Raw genomic sequence first — 17,477 nt, 5'->3', positions numbered from 1 at the left:
AGTTGTACATTTGAATGGTGGTATTTCCACTGCTTGGAAAGTGATCACACATAATGACTTCTATTATGACTTCTATTAGAACGATGTTCGTGTTCTTTCACTTCCTAAGTTTTCTTTTCATTTTTCATAATTTAATATCAGTAATTACTTATGTCCAATCTTATTTTCTCTATTTTATTTTGACCACAGAGGGCTCCCATAGTTCTTCTCTTCTGAGCAACTCCACCATCGTCATAGTTTTCCCTCTGTTTTCATTCCATTCTTATTAATCAGGATCGCATATTTGTATCTTCATTTCTTAATTATATTCACTCAACTTGTTTCTGCCAAATATCATAGGTATTTAATTTTTCTCCTTTTCATATTTTTTATTATATTTCATGTATCTATCACTCAAAATATACACTACAAGCTAGCGGTATTAATTTCCACTACTACTAACACTCTCACAGCCAAGGCCCTCTCTATGAGGTTCGGTACTTACACACCCGGCTTGCCTAGTAGCCTTTAAACCCTTTTCCTTCTCTTTACATCTTTCTACTTTCTGCTCTTCATTTTTCTGTCCGTTGAACTATTAGTGTAATACGAGGGTGATTCGGACATTCTCACTTTTCTTATTCTCACTATCTTTGTCTCTATATTTTTAACTTCTTTTCCCTCCCCTACCTTGCATTGCTTCCATTTTCTATACCGCTACCTTGTTATTTATTATTATTTAACTTACATAATTTCGATTTAAACTTACGTTCTTACATACTTTCTACTCAATTTATTAAACTAAACACACTGCGTTTGCATTCTTACATACTATCAACTCAATTTATTTCTAAATACACTATGTTACTTAATTTATTAATCTAAATACACTGTGTTGAGGCTACCTCACTCGTGTTTCTGGAGATTAAAAAAATTAAAAAATATTTTTTTTTTTTTTTTTTTTTATCTATTTCATTTCAATAGCTTCTCCATCAGCATGAGTTTGCATAGAAACAGTGTTTGGTACATGATCAGGTGAAATCCCCTGATGAAATACCTGATCTATGTACCAATTTTTAATTTTTAATATTTTTATCTCTATTACCCTCCCCTCTTTTTCTTTCAGCTTTTGTACATATGATTAGCCTGTTAATTCGGCATTAATTCAGATTTAATATTACTTAATGATTTTTTTTTTTTTTTTTTTTATAGGTTCTTAACATTCTTTTTCTCGTTTTTCTTCAACTAGACTCGGCATTTTGTGTTTAATAACTTCTCCATCTATATTTATTTTTATTTTATTTTACTTTCATTTGTGACACTTATTTATATACATGTATCCTGTTTTGCTGCTGGGTGCATTCAGGTACACGTACTGTTTTTTCTATATATATATATATATTTTTTTTTTTTTTTCACTTCATTTTTTCCTTCCACTTCTTCGTTTTCATATTTCATATATATATATATATATATATATATATATATATATTTTTTTTTTTTTTTTTTTTTGAAAGTAAAAGGTGTAAAACATAACATGTTTTAAAATTTTAATTTTTATGAAAACTTAAAAAGTACTTTTGGAACTGGTATCTTTCTGAGGGGGTACCGTGAAATTATATAGGGGTTTTTCGGCTACTGTTTATGTTTTATTTTGGGTTATTTATGTTAATTTTCGCTCTACAGTTTTTGCCATACTACTGGCTTACGTTTTATTTTATTTTAAAATATTGGATATATATATATAGAGTCTCTCTCATATAATTTTAAGTCTCTCTCTCTCTCTTCACAAGCCACACCATATTCATGAGTCTTATATAACAATACTGATTAAAAGTATGAATTTCTTTTTTTTTTTCATACAATTTGTATGGAAAAAAAGAAATAATAATTTGCCAGATTTCTGTTGGCCCAATATTACTTAAATTTAAAGTGGCTTAATGAATATTTTTAAAAGGCCCAAATATAAAATTATTTGAAAATTTGTCGACTGGGAGTCCCTCTGGTACATGGGAACAGAAGAGCATACATGGTGAAGACCTAAAAATGTCAATTAAGGTCCATATATAATAAGCAAATGTACCAAAAAATGTCAATTAAGTTTTTACCCTCACTCTCATTGTTTACAGTGCAGGTAGTAAGAATATGTATATATGAGAACTGTATATAAATTTTTACACACAAAATATATGTATCGTATCAAAATATACAATATATGTTCATTGACAACCATAAATTGAAATGATGCTAATGAGAAACAGTATAACATGGTAGTATGGGTTTTGTATGTGTTTATTTTTCAAGTGACTGCACATTTATTTGCATGTCACTTAAAACACATGTTGTAAGATGAAGTGGTGCAAAAAGACAGCTGTAATGACAAATATACACACATGTATATATTTGTCATTATTCAGTTGTTTACATAATAATGGATTGTTTATTTAAATGTGAATACTGTGATGCACATCGGAAAGATATCTACAAATATAGAGACTGTTGAGACTGTACATAAAGATTACATAGCCAAGTTAATTATATAAGTCTTCAGTAATTTAAAATGGCTAAGCTTGAATTTTGTCCACTGTTATAAACAGACAAATTTTCAAAATTGCATTTCTGATCAATCTTTCCAACACCAACACTAGTATCCAGTAATTGATTTAAATATTAATTTTAGCAAATATCTGAAAGTCACCATTGACATAAGATTTATAATAATATTATAATATGATTATGCAATATGATTATGCCTAGTTTTTATTCATATTGTATTAAGTTAATTTTTTGATTGTTTTAATTTGAATATTTCTAGTGGATTTGGCTGGACAACATGCAGTTTCTCCAAGATAAAAGCCTCTTTGAACATACTTATTTCAAGTAGGTTTATTTTATTTTTTTCATTCTTTGTTAAAATTCAGGGTGATTTTTGTAGATTTCACATGGCTGGATTCAAATATGGCAACTATATTGCTATAACACTCACCAATTTTAAGGAAGAAGGGATTAAAATCAAAAAATAAGTTTCTAGTAAAAAAAAAAAAAAAAGAAGATTATATATATTTTAAGAAAATGGAATTCTAAAGGTCTCTTCAAAATAAAATAATAATAATAATAATAATAATAATAATAAGCAGAGGCCGGATAGAACCTTGTGGAGAGTCACAGACCACCTGAATCAGCACATAATACCACATTACCTCTACAGCAATGTTGCAACACTTGAGGCCATCCACACAGTTGTGTATTGTGCTGCAGTAGTAGCCACGAGGATTAACGGAAGAGAAGCGAGAGACCAGCAGCAGAAGAACCACAAAAACAGAAGGAACCACCAGCTTGGGAAAGAAGACTTCAGCAGAAGCTAGAAGAATTAAGAGTCAAGATAGGCCAATTGACCCAGTACCAATGGGCCAATAGGAGTAAGAAATTAATTGGAAAAGTGAAGAGCATCCTTAAGAGAGACAGCATCCACAGCAGACATGAGACAAAAAATGAGAATAGGAGAGTACTTGGAGTGCAAGGAAGCAGAACCTCCTTGCACTCAGCAAGAGACTACGCTGATACAAAAAGAGATCCCAGAGGAAAATAAACAACTGAATCTTCGATGAGGACCAAAGTGGCTTCTACAGGAATCTCAGAGAACGCGGGAAAGAACAGAACAGACTACCCGAGAAGACGATTGAGGAGTTCCTGGGAAACGTATGGGGCAGCGAAGTAAGACATAACAGCCAAGCCACCTGGATAGAACTAGAACGCAAGAAAACCAAGGACGTACAAGAAATGAGAGGGTGGGAGATTTGGGAAGGAGAAGTGAAACAGATGGTCAAGAACTCTCACGGCTGGCGAACTTCAGGAATAGATAACATCCACAACTACTGGTACAAGAAGCTCACTTGCACACACACAAGCATCTGGCAGAGCAGTTTACTCGAATGATAAGGCACCCAGAAACAATCTCAAAGTTTCTCACTCAAAGAATCACATATCTGAAGCCTAAAGATGAAGATACAAGAAACCCGGAAAAATATAGGCCAATCACCTGGCTCCCAACAATGTACAAGATCCTGACCAGCTGCATAACCAGGAAGATATCAGACCACTTAGAAAGCCAGAACATAATGGCCGAACACCAGAAAGGATGAAAGCGGCTGAGCAAAGGATGCAAGGAGCAATTAACCATATATGCCGCGGTCGAAAACATCACAACCAGGCCAATCCCCATCAGGAGAGGAATCTTTCGGGGTGCCCTGAGCCCCGAGCTCATTGTGGTTCTGTCTAGCACTTAAACCGCATCCACCATGCTCAACTGTAGCAAGTACAGAACCTCATAGAATCTCTCTCTCTCTTCACAAGCCACACCATATTCATGAGTCTTATATAACAATACTGATTAAAAGTATGAATTTCTTTTTTTTTTCATACAATTTGTATGGCAACCAATAGAAGGAAGGAAGAACCTGTACACCCTCACCCACCTGATGTACATGGATGACATCAAGCTCTATGCGGGAACCAAGAAGCAGCTCCAGCAACTATTCCAGATTACCAAAGAATTCAGCAATGATATTAGGATGGAATTTGGTCTAGACAAATGCAAGACCCATGGATTGCACCAGGGAAAATTAGTCAACTGAAACTACCAGGTGCAGATTGGTAAAGAGATCGAAGCCACGGCAGAGGGAGATGCCTACAAATACTTGGATGATGAAGGCTCGGCAGTTACAGCATAAGGAATTTAAGGCCTGCCCGACTGAAAAATACCATCAGAGACTCAGAAGCCTGCTGAAAGCAAAGCTGAACAGAGGGAACACAGTTAAAGCCATAAACGCCTATGAAGTCCCAGTGCTAACATACTCCTTCGAGGTCATAGATGGGACTAACACCGAGTTGGAGGATATCATGAGAAAGACAAAGACAATGATGACCAAGAGCCGCCTACACCACCCGAAATCTGCTTTGGAGAGACTGACAATTGCCCGGGAAGGAGGAGGAGGAAGGGGCTTGATACACCTCATTGAGCAACAGAAGACAGTGATAGTTAACCTGAAGGATTACTTCCAGAAACACACAGCAGCACTCCACCGAGCCACAAGGAAGATAAAGTAAAGTAAAAGTAAAGTGCAGCCATTATCAACCCACTGCAGGATGGAAGCCTCCTCAACAATTCATGTTGAGGGAAATGGACCATAATCTGTTACGCTGGTCCAGTGCGGGTTAGCAGATCGACCGTATTCAGCAGTCAGGGGCTTGAACCCCGGTCTACTCAAAGAGCGTGTGCTACTGCATTCCTGCTCCTGCCCACTCGGCTGCAGCAGCGCCTAAGGAAGATAGCAAGCGGTATACCCCATTCAACCTAAGTAAGGAGTCCCCACCAACCAAGAGGTACAGACGAAGCTAAAAAGATGGGCAGAGAAGATACTCCATGGCATACATTACAATGATCTCCATCAAGATCACATAGATAAAATTGCTTCCAATGCATGGCTCATGAGCAGGATGCTCTTCCCTGACTGAAGGATTCATGTTCGCCATCCAAGACCAGGTAATAAGCACCAGAAACTATAGAAAATATATCGCCAAGGAACCCGGAATGTCCGATGACACATGTCAACAATGCCACCTGGCCTCAGAAATGATCTAACACATCACCGCGGAGTGCAAGGTGATCACCCAGACTGAGTACACTCATAGACACGACCAGGTAGTCAGTATAATATATCAGAAGCTAGCAATGAAACACCAGTTGATCGAATAAAGTGTACTGTACTACAAATACAAACCCCAGGCAGTACTAGAGACCCCCAACCCACAAGCTGTACTGGGACCGCGCCATAATAACGGATAGGACATTTCCACACAACAGACTGGACATAACCCTTGTGGATAAGAAGGAAAAGGCAATTGACATAGCAGTACCCAACACTAGCAACCTGCAGAAAACCCATGGGGAAAAATCAGGAAGTACACGAACCTAAGACAGGAGATAAAAGAGATGTGGCATATGCAACAAGTAATGACCATCCAATCATCGTGTCAACCACAGGTATGTTGCCAAAGACCCTACAGCCTAGCAGCAATAGGTCTCTCAGCAAACACCTACAAGGAACTCCAGAAAGTTGCAATCCTGAACACCTGTAGGATAGTCAGAGTTCCTCAACCAACAGTAACCAGTTATAACAACCACCACCACCCTGGGTACTTGGTATCTAATCTATACCCGTCATGGGGTGGAACCCCCAATCAGGGAGAAATAATATAAGAGCAATAATAATAATTATAACGTTAATAGACCCAATGTTCAATAGTTAGTACATTGGTTCTATTAACCTTGTTATTATTTTATTTAATTTTTATTATCATTTTTATTATTTTATTTAAGCTTTTCTTCATAAGAGCAACCCTTCATTCCATTCCCTAATCTTGTTGCCCTACTCTGTACTCGTTTCCCCACATCTACATCCTTCTTAAAACGAGGGCTCCTGACCTGTATACAGTACTCAAGGTGTGGCCTGACCATTGCCTAATAGAAGGGGATAATCACCTCCTTATCCCTGCTAGAAAAATTCCTGTATATCATTGACAAGACACCATGAGCTACTCTTGCAGACTGTCTACACTGCACAATTACCCACAGGTCCGTGTCATTCTCTACCACTGTCAGTGCTGTAACACACAATTGATACGTTACTCTGGAGTTATTGCTTCCCATATGTACTTTACATTTGTCAATGTTAAACTTCATTTGCCACCACTCAGTCCATCTGCTCAACTTTTCTAGATCCTGTTGCAGCAGTGTATTATCATTAGTGTCCTTAACCCTGCCAACCTTCGTATTGTCTCCAAACTTGGACATTAAGCCTGATATACCATCACCACTATCATTTATAAATACAGAAAACAACGATGGAACCAACACTGAACCCCGAGGAACTCCACGAAGAGTAATCTCCATTGCTTACCACTCTGTCTTCTCCAACTCAACCATTCCTTTATCCATAGCAGCAATTTGCCTCCAATGCCACACTGTTCCAGTTTGTGCAGCAGTCTTCCATGCGAAACTGTATCAAAAGCCTTTCTAAGATCCAAATATATGATATCAAATTTATTCCCTGCATCCAGTTCCTTTGTGACCACATCATAGTATCCAATCAAATTGGTCAGACAAGACTGCACCTTAACAAAACCAGCTGTGTCCGAACTATAACTGAAGTCTTGTCTAGATGATCCTGCAGTGCTTCTTTAACCAGTGCCTCCATTAATTTTCCTGGAACAGAAGTTAAACTAACAGTTCTATAATTACCTGTTCCTCCCTTTGATCCTCCTTTGTGAATTGGGTTCACATTTGACATCTCCAGTCCATGGGTACCTCCGGTGAGTCCGAGGAAGCTGTCATAATTATGGCTAAGGATTTGCTTACTTCCTTTGCTGCCTCCTTTAATATAACTGGATAGATCCCATTCATCCTGGGTGCCTTTTTTATGTTTGTCTTCAACAATTTCTCCTCCACTTTCCTCTCAGTTATTACAAAATCATTTAGCTCGCCGCCAGAGTTTAATTCACCTCTGGCATTCCCCTCCCTGAATAACTGCTCATGTGTGAATGTAGATGCAAAATACTCATTTAGTTTATTAGTCACCTGATCAGGATCATCAACAGTTGAACCATCAATATCCAGTGGACCAATCTGATTCAACCTTTTCCTTCTAGAGTTTACATAGAAAAAGAACTCTTTGCTGTTTTTCTTTGCATTCTTTGCCAAAGATTTCTCATAATCTGCCTTTGCCTGCCTAATCTCCTTTGTGGCTTGGTTACAGACCAGCTTATATGTATCATAGTTTTCCATGTCACCCATTAATTTATATGTATTTCATGCATATTTCTTCTCTGCCACATGTCTCATTAGTTCTTCTGACATCCATTTAGGCCTAAACCTTGAACTATATTTTTTATTTGGTATGTGAAGCTTAATAGCTTCCAAGATTAATTCTTTGAAAGTTTTTCATTTTGAATTTACTGTTGGTAACATCATCAGTTATTCCCACCATATAGAATTTAAATACTGTCTCAGACCTCCCTAGTTACCTTTACAAAAGCAAAAACCCTTCCCTTTACTCCTGATGGTAGTTACCTCTTTGAGTAAATCCCATTTGAGCACATTGTGATCACTGCCACATAGTGGTTCCTTTAGCTGCAGATTCGGTGCCTCCATAGCCAGGTGGGCAGGAGCAGCAGTGTGTAGCACATGCTTCTTGATTAGACCGCCGTTCGAGCCACCAAATACGGAGGATGCGGAAAGGTCAGGGAATGACCACCGCATATTCCCGGAGCAATATGGCCTTAGTTGCTAATGCTCCTAAAAACCAAACAACAACAACATCTGCAGATTCTTAATGCCTGAGAATCACTACTGATAATCAGATCAAGAATATTTCTCCCTTTAGTTGCTTCCCGAACATGCTGATGTAGAAAACAGTCATCCAATAAATTCACAAAAGCCTTGCTAGTCTGTGAGTAACCAACCCTCAAATTCCAGTCAATATCTGGGAAATTAAAAAGCCCCATTATAAGACTCTCTGCTTTACTGGACCATTCTATTTCTCTGTACAGTTTTTTATTATACTCAACAGCGTCAATAGGCCTATAACAATAGGAAAAATTATAATTGGTCCTTGACTTTCAGGAATGTCCATAAAGAATTTTAAAAATACATTTTAAATAACTTTTTAACTTTTTTTTTTTTTTTTTTGATTTGGTAGTTGTTGGCGCATCGGCTTCTGTGGCCATATTGCACCTCCCAAGGTTTTTGCAGTGCTTTGATCCAAGCCCGAGGCGGGAATCGAACCCGCGACCTTTGGGTTGCCGGGCAGGTACTTTACCCACTCGGCTAGCTCGGTCGGCTCTTTTTAACTGTATACCATGTAAAAGATAATGAAAATTAATTATGGAATTAAATGTTTATTCCATAAAACAGCAGTTCCAAAACTGTGCTGCAGAATATTTTAAATTTTCGACGGAAACACAGCAGTACTCAACATCTGTCAGACACCACACGAACTACTAGCTCGAGGTAGTTCACAGTTTCAACATTTCTTATTAAGTTGTTTGGACCTAACTGCTTAATAATGGGATGTGTTAGGTATTTCTTTTGGTCTAGGTGCGCCGTGAAAAAATTACTGAGACACTAAGGTGAACTGAGAAAGTTTGGGAGCCTCTGACATAAAATACACAATGATGAAATGACCGTTGCAGAAATATTTGAATAGTATTTACTTTCTCTTTTCATCTATCAATTTCTGATAGCCGACAACAATCTTCTCTGGACCCTGGTGAAATAAATATCGCAGACAATCTCAAACCTTTTGTTTGAGGTTCTCTGCGATATTTATCACATTCTTCAGTACAGCCAGGCCTCGCATAACATGAGTTAGATTAACACATTTTTCAGGTACCGCTATTTGAAAAAATTATACCACTTTTCACTTTACACAATGCAAACCTTTTGTTTGAGGTTCTCTGTGATATGAAAGATTTCATCTAGTTCTTTTACCGTTATCTCCTTCGCGGTAACATTTTCATCTGGCTCATTTAAAATTTTATATTTTTAAATGCAAGTCTGCATTGACTTTATTAGCGGGGGACAAACAAGTAACACGTCTTCTTCCGATGGTTGATGGAACACACTGAGGCGGGCAGCAGGCAAATGTTAGTTTATTGCCCGTCTGATCCACGGTAAGCTTTATGCGTGAATCCAATCTTTTTCAACTATCACACACAAAAAAAGATCGCATTAACTGGAAATTTGCATCGTGTAAAGTGAAAAGTGTTATAATTTTTTCAAATAGCGGTACCTGAAAAACGTGTTAATCAAACTCATGTTATGCGAGGCCTGGCTGTACTGAAGAATGTGATAAAATTCTGTAGCTATTTCAGAATTTTGATTGCTAAGAGTTTCATCATAAATTTTATGGCAGCATCTGCAGTTAAAAGATTTGCTTCTTTGGTGCATACCGCATCTTCTGCTAACTGTATTGGCATTAACGTAGGTATAGCCACAGATAATAAATGAAATTCATTCTCACAGAAATAAATGGTGACTCCGTAGCAGGAGCAGCAGCAGTGCATAGCACACGCTTCTTGATTACTCTGGGGTTCGAGCCCGTTACCAAATACGGAGGATGCAGAAAGGTCAGGGAATGACCACCGCATATCCCCGGAGCAATATAGCCTTAGTTGCTAATGCTCCTAAAAACCAAATAACAACATAACAACAACAGAAATAAATACTTGAATCTAAATCAGTTAAAAGTTTCTGCACACAATATCTGAACTTAAAAAAGTTTTCAAGCATGGACAATAAACTGTTCCAATGTGTCTTGGAATCTAATTGTATGACAATTTATTTGTCAAATTCTGCTGCAGTATACTTTTGTAAATATTTATCATTTTTGTTTGATGATTATAAAATCACATAAAGGTGAATTTATAACCTTTATGCAATTAAATTATAAACAATTATTTTTTTAATTAGTACTGAAAAACCAATATTTTTGTATCAATACCAGTATTTGAATACCGGAAAAAAATTACCGGGATCTCGGTATTGTAAGTCCTAATTATGGCTAAGCATTTGCTTATTTCCTTTGCCACCTCCTTTAATATAACTGGATAGATCCCATCCACCCCAGGTGCCTTTCTTATATTTAACTTCAACAATTTCTCCTCCACTTTGCTCTCAGTTATTACAAAATCATTAAGCTCCCTTTTAGAATTTAATAAGCATATGTCCCCCAGTTCCCTACAGAATTCCATGTGTGTGAATGTAGATGTAAAATACTCATTCAGTTTGTCAGCTATCTGAGCAGGATCAACAACAAGCGGCCCACTGATATCAGCTGGGCCAACTTGATTGATCCCCTTCCTTCTATATTTTATATAAGTAAAGAAGTCTTTGCATCCTTTGACAAAGATTTCTTTTAATCTTCCTTTGCTTGCGTAACCTCCTTAGTGACTTGTGTGCAAATTTTTTCTTTCAGCCAAAAGAGTAATTGATTGTTGGAAAAACTTGTATCTGGTGTTGGGGGAAATGCACAATCCAGTGGTCTTGGGCAGGCCTAGCATCCAATGCATATGTATTGGAAGAACTAACTCCTATGTGTGTGAAGTGTGTTGTTGTCATACGGCACCAGGGGTTCCCCCCATCTCAGTGTTGCTTTCATTGTGGGTGTACCAGTTGACTAGAAATGCCAGGGATTTAAAAGTCTATGAACATTGTATATGTGTAGTGTCACATGGGTATATTGATTAAATCTTAAATGCTATGTCAGACTTTTTATGGGTGCCAGTCCTTCTGATGCATGATATTTTCTCTCTCATATGCAATAGCTAACAAACAACTGATGATGTTACCAACAGCAAATTCATTTTCATCAAAATGAAAATATTTCCCAAATGAAATAACCCCTCAAGTCTCCATATCCAAATCCCATTGAGCTTGTATGGTATTCTCTAGGAATAGAAATTTTGTGTCTTATCCCATTCCTGGAATTTTAACTTAGGTGTACACTGCTCTTCTGGAGGAGTGTGCTTCAGTAGTGCAAGGACTCGTAAACATGCCCTTTAACACACAGAAAACTCAGTTTGAAAACCGCCTGACTTTCAGGAGTAACATACTTGAAGTTTGTAACTTCCTTAGTAGATAAACATTTTTTAGATAAGTTAACTAATTTTCATATTTCAGAATGGCTTACTTCCAAATATACTTTTCCCAGTTCAGAATGGTGCATTATCATACTATGTTTCATTCATCAACTTCAGTAATTGCTGGGGTATTGTTTATTGATTTGTCTTAATTTTTGGTATGGAAGTCCATTATGTTATATCATAACATAATGGATTTCCATACCAAAATTGTTGATTGGTATTTATCAATTATTTTGAAAACTATTACTCATCTGTAACTTTTGCAATCAAATTATGTAGAAATAGTACATATACCTTGTTCTGCCTAAATCATTGTAGTTGTCTGTAGTATGGGTGTGTGCACTGTTTTATACTGACATATATTTTAGGTTCTATGTATGTGGTGTTGTCAGTCTTTATGTATTGTTTCTTTCAGCAAATAATTGCAGATTACTTGTTATTTAACATTATTTGAAGTAAATAGTTCTTAAATCTGTGGCAATCAGTGTACAAGGACTGCTAAAAATAGAAGTGCAGGCACAGAATATTTGTTTATATGTAGAGATCTACATACAGATAAATACTTGATTTAAAAAAGATGAGGGAATGGTTGACCATAACTTCCCACAGTTAGATGTCATCTCCCATAAATTTATTTACACACTTTGAGGAGGGAGGGGATATTCTGAAATAGCAGTGCTTGATCTCCTGCAGTGATAATGGATTATTGAAAAATTTTATTGGAGTTCACATGTTGAATCTAGAAATCTTCAGTTGAAAAAACATTTTTGTTTTTTAAATTAAATTAAATGCAGTATTTAATTTAATTCTGTGGTTAGTGATCAAAGGATGAAGACGTTTTTGTATGTCATGCTATCATTTTCATGTTTTATATATACAGTAGACTCGATTTCCCAGTTAATCCAAAAATACAGAAGTCCCTGACACACGTAAGAGATACGTTCCGGGACTTCTTACTTCGTCGAGTTTTGCGTAACTCGGGAATGAATAGTAACATATTGGTACTATATTATTATTGACAAATCTGAATTCAGCACGATACTTGTTAATGTTTGACCATTTTAATATATTCTTATTAGTTTATTTATTTATTTTTTTCCCAAATTGATCACTTTCCTTTTGTTGGTAGATGTATTAGTACTGTTGCCACTTATTCTCTTAGTCGGCACCATGATAACGGTCAAAATGATATTTTCTCTAAAGAACTTCACAGGGTGAAGGCGAAAACTCACTATTATCATCCCGCGCGAGCTCCAATTTTACTAAAGCACATTTCTGGTGGTCAACGAAAAACAATAAAAACAATTTGCACTTTCCGTTTTATTGGGCATTTCTGTTAGCGCAATCTATTATACACAGGTAGTAAACTCGATCTTATTGCATTTGCAATAATACAGATAGCTGGAATTCTGCGGGTTTTTACGTTATTATAGTGAAGTGCGTGACCCCTTCACTGAAATCTTTAGTCATATAAAAAACAACCCTATGAATAATTGTAAGAATCTTCTCTTTTTTTCTTCCTATTTTTTTGCTTGTGCAATTTGTGCGTGCCGAGATCGTCGTTATTGATTGCCTATTATTATTATTATTTATTTATTTATTTTTGTTGTTTTAAATATTACAATCCTAAAAATAAAAAAAATTGTGAAAACAAATTTACATAAATCTGTAGTTGCATAAGTCGGGGACTTACTTTATCGAAAAATGTTCAGAAACCTACGTAAAAAATATGCCGATAGATAAAAAACTTATCACGTACTACTCATGTGTCCAATACGATGCTTCCCTTTATTTTTTACAATGTCGCGTATGGTTTATTCACCAACATTATAATGGTTCATTAGAGATTTAACAGATGCACCATTTTCAAGCTTTTGAATAATTTCAAGTCTTTGTTTAACTGAAAGCGCAACACTTTTGCGTTTATCCATCATTTTCACGATTTCCAAACAAAAAAAATATATATTTACTATAAAAAATTGACATCCCTAACATAAATAACTAAACAAAATTTGCCCTATTGCAGTGTGACGGAACACAACATTCGACGCAATGTACTAAAACAAACTAAACATTTGGTGTTTTTTTTTTTTTTTTTTTTTTAATAGTAGCGGGTGCGAATACAGCAGGGGTTGCAAGATAATAGGCACATTAATTCAATGACGACTTATAACGCCACTTCTTGTCGCTTATTTGCGACTTGCAAAATATCTGTTTTTACCTATTCTACTTATTACTTGAATTTTATGATTTCTCGTTGATTTTTTTTTTTTTTTTTCTTTTTTCGTTTTTTTTTTAAATTTTATTTGGAGTCTTGAAATGTCCCAGTTAATCCGATCCTGGTTAATCAAGAGTCTGCTGTATATATGTATTTGTATGAGTAATATGGAAAGAAAGTTAATAAATTGCATCAAGCTGTAACTAATACTTATGGGCCAATGCAGTTGGTAGAGCAATTATGCATTACAACCATAATGTGTATAAAATATTTTGTATAATATTGCAGATAATAATATAGAAGTTAATTCAAGCAGACAATACCAAGCCGGATTTAAAGAAACGCAAGGGATATAAATTTATAAAAAAAAATATATATTTATATATATATATATATATATATATATATACACACACAGGGTGATTCACTACCAGTGCGACAAACTTGCAGGAGGTGTAGGGGACACAATGACAAATCGGAATCACATAGCATTGTAAGGTCCGAAATGCCTTCGTCATGCGGAAGATCGCGTGAACAAAGAAGCAGAGAAAAAGAACAGAAATAGCAACTCGTTAGTGTAACAGAAATCATTTTAATGACAAGTTTTACACTGCAAAAAGCCATGCTAAAGGAGGTGTTCGAAAGTTCGACCAGAAGCAGTCACACAGGCTTCACAGCGCAGCCGCATGGAATCCCTAACGTTCTGGAAGATTCCTGGCATGTCTCGAATCTCCCCAGCAGCTACAGAGATGCAACCGACGAGGTCTTCAACTGAATCAACGGAGGTCTTGTACACCGATGTCTTCATTTGACCCCAGCAGAAGAAGTCCAGGCATGATAGGTCCCGGCGATCTAGCAGGCCAATGAACCGGACCACCGCGACCTATCCAATGCTGTCCTAATGTAACGTTTATTATTATTATTATTTATTATTATTATTAGCCATATGGTACAAGGAATCCTGAGGCTTATGCTGCACCGGCCAAAAAAAAAAAAAAAAAATTCCCCGAGTTACCCCCTGAGAGAGAGAGAGAGAGAGAGAGAGAGAGAGAGAGAGAGAGAGAGAGGTATAAAGGAATCACCAAGAAAGAGAAGAATGATGATATCCAGCTCAGGACCCTAGGTTTGCCAAGCCCATACTCACCAGATGTGAGCCCCCGGGTTTAGGTGTTGGCGGGCGTCGATGGTGTAATGTGGGGGAGCGCCATCATGCTGGAACCACATTCAGCGGCGCAACGAGTGAGGAACATGTGCTTCTTCAATAAGTTCGGGCAGGACTTGCTGTAGAAAGATCGAGTATGCCCTACCATCCAGACGAGGGGGCAGAAGGTACGGTCCAATGAGGTGGTCTCCTACGATGCCGGCCCAAACATTGACAGAGAAACGGCGTTGAGTTGCTCGTGTTCGCGTGCCATGGGGGGGGGTTCTCCAAAGCCCACAAATGGGCGTTATGTTGATTGAAGGTTCCCCTCTCTTGTGAAACTTGCCTCATCAGTAAACAATACGGATGCAGAAAATGCGCTGTCTGCCGCACTCTGTTGAAGAAACCAAGTAGCAAAAGTCCTCCAGAGTGGATAATCCGCAGGCTCCAATGATTGGACGCGTTGCAGATGGTATGAACTCATTTGGTTTGTTGACAGTATCCTCCATACAGTGGATTGGGAAATACCCAATCGTTGGCTATCGCTCGAGTACTTGTACTCGGATTGCCTTCTGCAAGATGTAGGACATTCTCCTCATTGTCTGGCGTCCCTATCGTTCGCTCTTGATTCATGGTACCTCTCGTGAAACAACCAGTCTCACGTAACCTTCTGTGCACACGTGCTAAAATCGTATGATGTGGAGCATGTCTGTGCAGGAAACATTCCTGGTACAAGCGCAGAGCGGCACGCCCGTTACAGTCTGCAGCTCCACATGCGAGGTGCGTGTGCCCGTCACCACCAAATACGGAGGATGCGGAAAGGTCAGGGAATGGCCAACGCATATTCCCGGAGCAATATGGCCTTAGTTGCTAATGCTCCTAAAAACCAAGTAACAACGAATAACAACAGCGAGGTGCATGTCGGCCAGTTCAACATTTGAATACTCGTCCATCCTACTGCCTCGGGAACCGGTTCGCAAATGCTGACTTCCAGCGGGATCGCTGTTCACGGGACCTCCCGTTCAACATCCTCTACCGCATGACGAAGGCATTTCGGACCCTGCAATGCTATGTGATTCCGATTTCTCTTTGTGCCACCTACACCTCCTGCAAGTTTGTCGCACTGGTAGTGAATCACCCTGTATATGTATATACATAAAACTTATCGTTGTCTACCCACAATCTAGATGACTTCAACTGGGGCTAACCACCCAGACTGAAGGCAAAAAACGACAAGGAGTTCTCTGTTTCTGTAATGATCAATATCTGCTAAGATATATAAAAATTCTGAGATTAAGTAATTTGAATCTAATATGATTTATATATATATATATATAGTAATATGATTTTTATATATATATATATATATAGTAATATGATTTTATATATAATAAAATATGATTTATATATATATATATATAAATCATATGTGGTGTTTTGATTTTTTCTTAAATTAAATTTTTTTTTCAGTTTTATGTGGCAGATTTGCGGCTATATTCCTCAAACTCTGAATAATTATAAGGATGTTACATTGTTATCAGCAAAACTAGGAACTTCCTTTGTTTTGGAAACATTGATACATGCCAAAGAAAAGGTATGAGTGCTTTTTCTTTCAAAGTTCAGTAAATAATTATTATATAAAGTTAAATGTTGTCTAACATAAACAATTGTAAAGTAATTACAGTATGAGTACCATGAATGGCTGCCTGCCATTTATGATAATTAAAACTTACAACATGCATGTTGTAAGCTTGTTTACCGTTCAGTACTACTACTAACTACAACAAACAAAGGTGGAACAGAACCAGTGTATGTCTGCCAGGGGCAAAGGTTGATTATATTGTAGAGCAGATATCTTTTAAGGAAACAGAGGGTGATATTGTTGTACACATTGGCACCAATGATATTAAGAGTAGGTGACAGGCAGAATTACTTAACAAGTACAGGTCAATGTTGAAAAAAAGCCACGAGTTAGGATTGAATTTGAAAGTGTCTGAAATTCTGCCCAGACACGATAGGAGGGAGTATATATGATGGGAGCCTTGTTGATCATTTTGGCCCCTGGAGAGATTGTGCAAGGCTCAATGTTTAGAATTTTTCTCAGCCTGGTCTGTGCTCGTTAACAGGAGAGACTGCTCCTACAGGGATGGGATACACTTAAATAGAAAGGGTGCAAGAATATTTTCTGATGCTATTGAGGCAGAGTTAGATGGGTCAGAAAACTGCTAGCTTGGGGGACTACACGGACTAACAGATTAACAGTAGCCACTGGCAGAGGTGAAAGTGATTCTTGAACTACTTCTATTTAAATGCAATTGAGCAGCAGCCTGGAAAGCAAGGCAATAAAGATTTCCAGGACTGCTGGGAGTCATAGTGGGACAAGTAAATACATGGGCTGTGTTAGGTAACTGAGTAGAAACAGGTGCATGTATACTTGCATGT

The 17,477-nt window shown here is 37.3% G+C and overlaps 1 protein-coding gene across 1 annotated transcript in view; it reads left to right on the top strand.

The window, feature by feature from the left end:
* The window catches only part of puf (ubiquitinyl hydrolase 1 puf), a 1,022,896-nt gene that overhangs the window by 563,316 nt on the left and 442,103 nt on the right, over window positions 1-17,477 (top strand). Inside the window, exons 50-51 of the mRNA XM_090376705.1 lie at window positions 2,792-2,856; window positions 16,506-16,629. Of these exons, the coding sequence (XP_090232831.1) occupies window positions 2,792-2,856; window positions 16,506-16,629 (189 nt within the window). The remainder of the gene's footprint in view (window positions 1-2,791; window positions 2,857-16,505; window positions 16,630-17,477) is intronic.

This window comes from Mastigoproctus giganteus, chromosome 6 (assembly GCF_048544385.1).
Source record: "Mastigoproctus giganteus isolate SK-2022 chromosome 6, ASM4854438v1, whole genome shotgun sequence".
Taxonomy (NCBI): domain Eukaryota; kingdom Metazoa; phylum Arthropoda; class Arachnida; order Uropygi; family Thelyphonidae; genus Mastigoproctus; species Mastigoproctus giganteus.
Note: the sequence above shows the minus strand (reverse complement) of the source record. Positions and strands in the feature narration are given on the sequence as shown.